Raw genomic sequence first — 10786 nt, 5'->3', positions numbered from 1 at the left:
AAATAAAATACGTTAAACAAATACTCGGGTAGGTGACATTGCACCAACATCAAAATATATTTTAGATAACCTACCCCAATCTCCACGCAGAGTTGTCGTTCCTTGCACTCACATACAATTCAATTTGATTCAGCTATGCTGGTTCCCGTCAAATCTCTGCGCGGAGGTTGAACCTGCCCCACTCTCTTACATTGCAGTTCATTGCGTTCATGTATGTTGAGGCACGAACGACAACTCTGTTAGGAGAATGAACCTGCCCCCGTCACTGTGCACATTCAATACAACACCAAACAACAACAGACCACTTTGGGCAAATCCCAACATAAGGTATTTGTCATACATGTAGTTATCTCAAATCTATATGGGCAATTATAACGTATCAAGGACACTGACGGCTTGGTCCGGGTCTGATAAAATTGCAGTGTGGAAGAACATTCAACTAAACCTCCTGCTAATATTGTGTTTAAAGGTAAAATGAAGCGCATGTGGAAAGACAAGCAACTCAAACTCCTTCTGATGTGAATATAATTAGGCGTAGTGAGGAAAAATATGGATCCCAAACTCCTGGTGATGTTGTGAATAATGTTGTAATTATGCACAGAGGGGACGAACATGCAACTAAACCCAACTCAACATTCTGCAGATGATGTGTATAAGGGTATTAAAATGTTGTGAATCAGGTATCAATAGGCCTAGTTTGGGAGCAAATGCAATTCAAAAGATCACATACTTAAATTAATCGTAAAGTAATCCACAGACACAACATAAGAGCTGACACAAAATTAGGCGGCGCCATCTATATAGTATTTAACCCTCAAAATGCCATCATCCACAATAGCAAAGTAAAATATAAAAAGCAACTTACAGTATTCACATGTGAAGTGGCAATAATTAACAGCAATATAACGTGGCTTAACGAAATAGAAACACATGAATGGTCAAACTATTTTATAATATCAAACTCACTCAGCGCTTTACATGAACTAAAAGCAGGAACATCTTTAACCCTACCTGACATAATATATGAAGTGTAAAAGAAAACTACAAAACTTTGCAACCAAAAATAGCTCACTGAAATTCTTATGTGTTCGAGTCAAGTAGGCAATTTGGGGAACGGACATAATGACCAAGTGCTAGGATGGATCTCAAGAGGGTCAGCTTTCAGATTTAAAAACAAGTGAACGCGATCTTATCGCAATCATTAAATATAGCATGTATTATACATAAAAATAAAATATAATCAGGTGAAATACATAGCATATTGTTCCTTGTAACTAAATAATAGTAATCACATATGTGGTATCCTGATTACTTTATAAAAGATGCAAGGCTATCTCTGTATAATACAATATTTCAGAGCTCCTTAGATGCCGAAAGGTGACATCTAAACTACCCATCTGATGAGCTACATATGAAAATATATACCCCGGAACATTAAGGTCCTATTGGACACCGTTCGCTGACTTATTTAGATCAAAATTATATCTTTCCCTGAAAGGTCACAGGGGCAGGGCCACCCAATAGATGCACTCTACGAAGAAGTTGATGGACCCATACATAAACTTCGAAATACACACGGGCATGTAAATCAACCTCATTCTTTTTTTGTATAAGAATGTAATAAGGCGAAATGTGGATGAAAGTGCCACTCAACCTCCTGCTGATAGTGGGAATATGGGCATTAAGCTTTGTGTGGTAACATTCTGTTCAAGTTTCTACAAAAATATGACAAGTTAAATAAAAATAATTTTAAAAATGAAACTTTTTTATTTAACGCACCACTTTATTTGTTTTAAACAATCATAACAGAAATAAATAACAGGATAATCTTAAATATATGTTTTATGCATTACCTGTAGATATTTTTTAAGAAGATGATATAACGATATAAATTGGATTATGTTTTCCTTTTAAAATAAGTTAGAACACTGATGAAAATTGTCAAGGTATTCACAACTAGATTATTCTTTATAATACCATTGAACTGATTAACAGAATCATCAGTTCAAATTATCTGGGTACAATGTCATCCGTCTTTTTATGTTGCCTCCTTGGTCCTTTTGCTGTTCCTCCCTCGTCCTACCTTCATTCTGTCTTGGCACATAGAAGTGATTTCTGTATCGCTGGCTTAACTTTCTGTGCAATAATGACAGCTTTGCAAATTTGCCGAAAATTCAATGCACATTCATAAGTTCAAAATGGCTTTCAAATTTATACAATTACCGGAACATTGTCATACAGCATCACCCATGTTACAACGGTACAGAAAAAGAGGAGCTGCAAGAGGGACGCCACGCTCCACCATCGCCTCTATTTTTTTTCAATGATTACATTTTTAGTTTATAGAAGTCCATTACTTTCTTAATTTTTATGACGTGAAGGCAATTTATACGTTATCGTGAAATAGATATACTTGTCGCTAATAAATGTCTATGGTGTGATCTGCAAACAAAGCTTTGATCGAATCGTTAAATTGTATAATTTCTTTGCAATAAATTCACTCGTTATGGTTTATATATCTGGGTAGACTACACGAAGTTTAAAAAGAAAATATAACGAGTTTTTTTCTTCAGCACAACGTGATCATGGTGAGCTTTGGTGATCGCATTTTGTCCGTCGTATCTTTACCTTGCTTATACTTTAGAGGCCTGCAGCCAATTGTATAAATCTGGATAACTCTTATCCAGTGGATAACTTTTAGTTATCTTCATTTTTTTATAAGATAACCAAAAGTTATCCGCTGGAAAAGAGTTATCCAGATTTATACAATTGGCTGCAGATCTATTTTCTAGCTTTATGACATTTGTCAAAGCATGTGCCCCACTCTTATCTTGAATGAGTTTATAAATGTTTCCGTTTGTTTGAAAAACATGGCCTAAGGGGGACGGGGAATAAGTCCGTATATAGCTATAATAAAACATTTTTAACACTCTGAAATTCACTGGTATTATCAAATCTTCATGAAACCTTGTTAGCAGATTTTCTCTTATGATAACATGGCCCCAGGGGTCGAGGCATTTTTTACTATATAGCTGTAGTTAAACCTTCTTAACACTCTGGAAGTTACATTTATTTTACATTCTTCGTGAAACTTTGTCAGTACATTTGCTCTAATGATATCGATCTTAGATAAGTTTTAAAAACGGTTCCGTTCTGTCAAAAACATGGCCGCTCGGGAGCATTGCATTTTTCCTTACATTGCCTTATAAAAAACCTTGTTAATACTCTAGAAGTCACATTTTTTGTCCAATCTTCAAACTTCATGAAACATCGTCAAAACATCTGATCATGTGTCATTAGGATATCATGGACGAGTTCGAAAATAGTTCCGGTTGGTTAAAAACATGGCAGTTAAGTGGAACTTTTCAATATGAATTTTAACGCTTAAAAATCTTATTTTGTGATGTAAATTAAGGGAATATAACAAGTAAATCAGCACATTTTTGACGTTTAAAGCTTTAAAGTTTGGTCTGAAATTCACACCAATGTTGAAAGCTTTAGATTTAAGAATGATGTTTGGAACATTTGTCCCAATGAAATCTCGTTTTTAATTTAAACTGGTTCGTGTGAGCTCAAAAACTTTGTCATTTATACACAAAATATGTTAATAATCTAGAAGTCACTTTTTTGTCGAATCTTCATGAATCAGCTCACACTTTCTCAGAAAAGTCTAGTTTCTTTTAGTCTATGTTGAGCGCCTTAGGGCCCATGTTGCTCTTGTATATATGGCCATTTTAGTAGCATTATATTTGCAGCCATATGTCTAACTATATTTTCAAACTCTGCAGAAAAGCCTATATACCGGGTATGTGCATTTTCAGGTACATTAATACATTATTGTATATGACTACAAGATCATGTTTCAAATACTAAATAATATGCTGCTATTTAATAATAAATAAACACGTATATTTAATTCTCTTCACTTTGTAAAAATCCTAAGACTGTAGGAATATTAGAGATGCAGTTGTAGTGTAACCTTGTTCAATAATGAATCGTGTCGGTAGATTTTCTTTGTGGTAGTATGACTTGCTTGACAACGACTTTGACAGCAGATCAATAGTCACTGATGTAAACAAAAAAGGAAAATGGCAAAGTTTGAGAAAGAACCCCCGAATTTTGTTCACCAAAATGCAATTCTATGTGAAACCATTCATAAGGAGCAAAGGACGTCAAAATTGTATACAAATTATAGTGTTAATCCTTTTAAAAAGAGTGAGTAGAACATGATTCTTGCATTGTGATTTGGATATCAATTATTGATGGTAGTCAGTATTCTTACGCTAATCTTAAACATTTTCTAAAAGGGTTTACGTTGCAGAAATGCATCTTAAATTTTGAACAACCAGATTTTCTATGTGACTTCATCTTAGTTGTAATTGCTTTAATCCAGATGTGTAGGAAGTTTGTAAACTTAACGTTAATGATATGAAAACAAGTATATCATCCAACTGTAAATTAATACTCTATGATGATGACAGTGCTATTTTGTATTCACATTAAGATCCAAGTACCATCAGTCAAGTTTTAGGCAAAGAACTCGAGTCCTGTAGTAAGTGGTTAATTGACAATAAGCTATCCCTCCATCTAGGCAAAACAGAATGTATTCTTTTTGGTTCGAAACGTAAACTCACCAAGGTGGACAATTTTCATATACAATGTAATGATCATGTTATAAAATCTCAGACGTATGTAAAATATCTTGGTTCTATTCTAGATGCTGATTTGTCCGGTACTTCTATTGTAAATAATATCGTCAAGAAGGTTAACTCTAGACTTAAATTTTTATATAGACAACGTGATTTTTTAAATAAAAGTCTTAGAAAAAGCTTATCTAATTCTTTAATACAATGTCATTTAGATTATGTATCCTCTTCGTGGTATTGTGGACTCACGAAACAGCTTAAGCACAAGTTACAAATAGTCCAAAATAAAATGGTTCGTTTTATTAACAATTCCCATTGTAGGACATCACTTGTTGTATTGCATTTTGAAGAACTTGGTTTATTGAATGTTGAGCAAAGATGCAAGCAACTTCGGCTTAACCACATCCATAAGATTTTCTACAATAAATGTCCAAGCTATATGAAAGACAATTTTGTCAAATGTTCAGATGTCCATCAGTATGGGAATAGATCCCGATTTAATTTTTATGTACCTCAAGTTGATGGCTTTACTAGTTCTTCATTTTACTACAATGGTATTACGGATTGGAATGCATTACCCGATAATATAAAGTCCATCGAATCGAAATTTACTTTTAAGAAACTTCTTAAGACACATCTATTAAATGATATGAAGGTAGACGAGAATTCCATGTATTTTTACTTTTAGATTTGTTTTATTTTATGTAATTCATTATTTTTTATGTTATTTATTCGTGTCAGTGTATTATCATGTCAACTTTTGAAAGACTCACTTAATTTGTAGAAGAAATCATGTGTAGGATCATGTCGATTCTATATTAAGAACTGAAAAAACAATATATCTATAGTCACTTATAAGATCTGTTCGAATAAATCCAGGGACCCCGTTGGAAATAAGCTTTTTCATGTCTAAGCTTTACGGGTTATCCTGTGTATACATCATGTCGTAATCTGATTTGGATCTGTGATAAATGGCACCATTCATGTAATGCATGTTTCTGAATATGATAATAATGCAATCTATACGTTATTTATTGCCTTGATTGCATTGAATTGTAAATTGCTTGACATGTATGCACAAATAAAACAAACAAACAAACAAAACTTTGGTGCCACAGGTTGGTGGGGGTGAGATGTTTTTTGTGTACTGTCCATAGTTTTCCATAATGTTTTTCATGTAAAAGCAATTTTCAAGGTATATATTTTGATAGTTATTTAATTTTAATTTGTGATATATTCTTAAAGACCATAAACACTCAAACTCAAGTAAGTTAATACATACAAAATCCATGTTCCATATAGCAATAGCCAAAATTTCAACACAATGTGGCCTGATGGTCTGATATAAACATAGATTAAACAATATAAAATATTCTCTTTTTTTGTGAAACATTATATTCAACACATATTCATGTACCATGTTAATGTTCATATGTCACATGAAAAGTTATTGTAGCAGGATATTAAAATGAAATATATCAGGGTGCAGAGTCACATGACTTTGTGGGGTTTACAATTAAAATTTAATGGATGTAAACACAATGGCAGTGGTGCTTATGCTTATGGCTATGCGAAATACATCAGAATTTCTTTATTTAATAAGCCTGTGTTCTTGGCCAAAAATTCAATTTATACAGGTTTTTTTTGGGGTTGTGGGGAAAGGGGCCTTTAGCCCTTATGTGGGGGAAATTTTTTTTTTTTTGGGGGGGGGTTTAGGGGAAATTTTGGTTCTGAAAGGGGAAAAAACCAGCCTAGTTTGGTGGGGGAAGACGCCGATATTTGGCGTCTGTTATATAAGGTAAAAAAAACCTGATTTATACAGCATTCATTTACACAGTAATGCAGCATGAAACATGAAATATTGGCACCAATGTCAGGTATTCAAGAATTTATTCATAAATCTTAAGATATCCGCACAAACTGCAAAAAAATTCTTTGATGCAATAAAGATTTTTGCAAATGTATTTCAATTACTTGAGATATTTGCAAAAAATAAAGTTCTTAACGGTGTGTCTACATTCTTTCCAGCTCATGTTTAAACCCCTGAAAACCCCATTGATCCTGCACCCTGTATATTGTGCTACAAAAGATAAAAACCTGCGCATTGTCTCTCGTTAAATCTTCGTTACTATACCATATTTAGCTTTGATATTGTGGCTATTGCTATACTTAGGAACACTTATTTTTTATGGTTTAACTTTATTTTACGAAATTATTTGCAAAATATTGATTTTAAGTATTTAACTAACAAGAAAGTATCTGTTTAAGTATCTTTATATATTGAATTATTTGACAAAAACAGAATATGTAGTATACAAGCAGTGTCATTTCAAAACAATTATTAAATGTAAAAAATAAGCACAAGTGTTTTACTTTATGTACATAGATACTTACCGTAAAAACTTTCTTAACTGTTTCAGAAAGAACATTCAAGAAAAAAGTGAAATCACATTTTTTTGTTAAAAAATGTATTCTGGACGTTATGCAATGTACATTTCTTAGAAAAGTTTGAGGCAATATAAAAATTGTCTTAAAGTGAAATTAGTTATTGAAAACATGGTTTTTGCTTACCAAAATATTTGGGCGGCCCCATCTTCTACCTGCTATGTGATGGAAGTGAACTGTAGCATTTTCTGTATTTTGGTCATGCATACAGGTTGTCTACTAAATTGTTTCACATGATAGCTAAAATGTTAATGCAATGGAAATAATCAAATTAAGGAACCAATGAGTACAGCCAATGGCATTTACAGTTTTTGTTTCAAATCCAGCTGAATTAAATTTGCACCAATTTTGATTATCTAATTGCTTTAAAAAAATAGTGCTTTATAAATGAGTGCAATAGGAAATGGTCAGTCTAAATTTTCAGACACTTTCTTTTGCAAAATGTTTTTGTTTCTTAACAAAATGTAAATTGACAACTTATATCCCAGTGATCCGGGGGTAAATGTCAAAGTCGAGTGAAGATGAGTCTTGTATCATGATCAGACTATAAACCCATGCATACATTTTGATGAAGTACAAAATACATAATGTGTGGATACTAATGGAACTGTATCTTTTAATTTCAGTCCATGTGATCACTGGTAAACCAAACTCATCCCATGACACGGAAGAGGGAGAGGAAGATGGTAGGTTCTGTGATAGTAAATATAGTACATGTACCAATCAGATAATTTAACAGATTTGTGTTGGGGGGAGAACTCTTCAACTAAAAAAATTCGAATCTATCAAATCTTTCATATTTAATCCATGTCTAAATAAATATAAATTTATCAGACTTAAAAAAAAACACTGCACTTCAGAGCACTTCAAGAAAGTGATCTCCAGAGCACATCTAGAGCCTGTGAAAAAGTACACATACCCACAAACAGAAGCACAGGAGGTTGGCTGGATAACAAGACCACTGGTGGGTTGATTTGTTGTAGACACTGAATTTGTACATTTGATTTAAAGCTTCACACAAGTTTTCAAACTCTTCATTAATGTTATTTCTGGTATGTGTTTATCGTTTATATATACATGTACATGTACCAGCGGCCCAATACATTACCTGATAAAATGCTTCATAATACTGTTAACAACATTTAATACCAAACTTACAAGTAAACTTTTCTACAAGCAATTGTTTTATTTGCCATCACATATTGTTTTTATGTAGACTGACTATTACTATTTATCTCTGAAATATGGGGCATGATTTTTTATCTCAAGGATTGGATCAAAGTGCTCGTGCCTTTAGTTTAAATATTTTTGTTTCACTTAATGAACTTTACAATATTGTCTTAACATAAACATCTTCACTCATACATTGTTTGTGTTTGTTTATCATATCATGACATTTGTTTGAATTAATTTTAAACATATTTATTTGGACATAACAACAGAATAAATAAATGCTATTTATATTTATTTACTTTACCGGCTTCAATTTTTAGATTGACATCGATAGATCTGACAAGAGATTGCATCACTTCCGACAGAACACTGCTATTACCAAATACATGGACGCAGCTTGGAGGGTGAAGGAACAAACAGAAAACTTGAATTAACTTCTAGACTCTAGGATGTTATATTTTATCATATTATTTTATCATATAATGTACTTACCCGTAACTGCCATTAATTTTAAAACTCTGTGATATTTGTTTAGATAACTGCAAGTAGTGTTTACATGTAAACATTTTTTTACATAATATTTTCTTATTAAAATGGACATTTATTTGCTAGTTCCCAAAATCGTGATGACCTGTATTGTAACATATCGATTTGTTGCGTAGCATTAACCATTTGGAATTTTTATAATGTTGTAACTTATAATGTATACTTTTCAAAACCATGAAAACCATTTTAGAGCTGCCAGAAAAACATTCTGAGACAGAGACAAATAACCAAACATTTATGTAGTGTTACACAAATCATTTCATATTGGAATAAAAAAATGAGCTTTTCTTTGTGTGTGGGGTTTATATCCGGTGGAAATCTAATCTAACAACTGTATTGAAAGCATGTGTTGAATGTATTAGTAGCCAACAAAGCATAAAGCCAAAATTGTTCTAAAAAACTTGATGGTTCTATCTGGAAAACATTTTTTTTAATGTTAAACACAAATAAATACATTGTTTTCTTGTCAATTTTAATGACTTCTTGTTTATGCTTGGTTCAAATGCATCTAATGCCTTCGTTTTTCATTTTAAGAGTACACTGTAACCATGTTGGTGTGTTCTTTTTAATTGTGTTATGTTTATTTCACATGTATGTTTTGAATGCAGATATGTAAATACATAAATCAATTTGTTTTCAAAGGTGATTGAATCCAATAAACACAGGAATTATTAAAAATATATTGAAATATTCATTATGAACCATGCTGATTGTTTAAGTAGTAAACGCTTACACTTAAATATTTGCACTTAAGTAAAAAGAGGCATGGTTGCAGGATGTGACAATGTTCACCAAAGTCCATGTCAAAGGTAGAAAAGGGCACTACATAAATTAACCACACTAAAGAACTGTGCAGAAAATTCAATCTTTAAACGTTAAAAGGAGATATGACAATTTATGATCTCCTAAGCATGTATAAGCAATAGAGTGAAAACCAAACTGTGACAATTTACATGGAATTTTTATCTCGAGCTTTCACACAAGATAGTGAGACTTATAAACAACTAATCATTTGGTCACATATAATAATAAACCAAAGTTTAACAAGGGCTGTTTGCAAAACATGCATGCCCCCCATATGGGCTGTCAGTTGTAGTGGCAGCCATTGTGTGAATATGTATTTTGTTACTGTGACCTTGACCTTTGACCTGCAAATCAATAGGGGTCATCTGCCAGTCATGATCAATGTACCTATGACATTTCATGATCCTAGGCCTAAGCATTCTTGAGTTATCATCCGGGAACCATTTTTGAGTCACTGTAATTACCTTGACCTTTGACCTAGTGACCTGAAAATCAATAGCAGTCATCTGCCAGTCATGATCAATGTACCTATGAAGTTTCATGATCCTAGGCTTAAGCGTTCTTGAGTTATCATCCGGAAACCATCTGGTGGACGGACCGACCGACGGACCGACATGAGCAAAACAATATACCCCCTCTTCTTCCAAGGGGGGCATAAGTATGATCATCTTATGAATATAAAAGTCAAACAAACATTTATTAACTTTGACTTAGAACTGTGACCTTGACCTTTAACTGAGCAGCATGGGAATGTGACAAATTGTCTGTTGATGGGAACTAATTTAAATCCAGGAAAAAAATAACTTTGACCTTAAATAAAGCCCTTGACCATTGGTAGAGGAGTAAGGTTTTTGTAAGTGATACATGGTCTCATCATGGGTATAATAATGCAAAGTTATATTAAAATGTTGATTAGCACATGCAACACACCATCTGATCTGGTCTTCCATATTCAATAAAATTGACACTTCAAACATGTCACCACCATGAAATATAAATATACAAGACTAGGGCTCCACACATTCCTCAGCTATGGGCCCTGAAGATGGTTAACAAAGCAGATCACATAAAATGTTATTAGTTTGGGACTTCAATGTGAAAATATAGTTAAAATATGTATCACTATAAAGTGTTTATAGTGCAAAAAGGTACCGTGTGACATTGAAATTAGA

The 10786-nt window shown here is 32.9% G+C and overlaps 1 protein-coding gene across 1 annotated transcript; it reads left to right on the top strand.

Annotated features, from left to right (window-relative positions):
* Window positions 1-4018: 4018 nt before the first annotated feature.
* LOC127861923 (protein FAM183B-like) lies at window positions 4019-9097 on the top strand. The gene is made up of 4 exons (XM_052400657.1): window positions 4019-4215; window positions 7718-7777; window positions 7952-8055; window positions 8585-9097. The coding sequence occupies exons 1-4, from the start codon at window positions 4089-4091 to the stop codon at window positions 8696-8698; spliced, it is 405 nt and encodes a 134-aa protein (XP_052256617.1). The 5' UTR covers window positions 4019-4088; the 3' UTR covers window positions 8699-9097.
* The last annotated feature ends 1689 nt before the right edge of the window (window positions 9098-10786 follow it).

Source organism: Dreissena polymorpha, chromosome 16 (assembly GCF_020536995.1).
Source record: "Dreissena polymorpha isolate Duluth1 chromosome 16, UMN_Dpol_1.0, whole genome shotgun sequence".
Taxonomy (NCBI): Eukaryota; Metazoa; Mollusca; class Bivalvia; order Myida; family Dreissenidae; genus Dreissena; species Dreissena polymorpha.
Note: the sequence above shows the minus strand (reverse complement) of the source record. Positions and strands in the feature narration are given on the sequence as shown.

Excerpts from the sequence above, each read along its gene's own strand:
- LOC127861923 (XM_052400657.1), top strand. The coding sequence starts at position 4,089 with ATGGCAAAGTTTGAGAAAGAACCCCCGAATTTTGTTCACCAAAATGCA. Across the intron at positions 7,778-7,951 it reads GGAAGAGGGAGAGGAAGATG|AGCACTTCAAGAAAGTGATC; the intron begins GTAGGTTCTGTG and ends ACTGCACTTCAG. Across the intron at positions 8,056-8,584 it reads GCTGGATAACAAGACCACTG|ATTGACATCGATAGATCTGA; the intron begins GTGGGTTGATTT and ends TTCAATTTTTAG.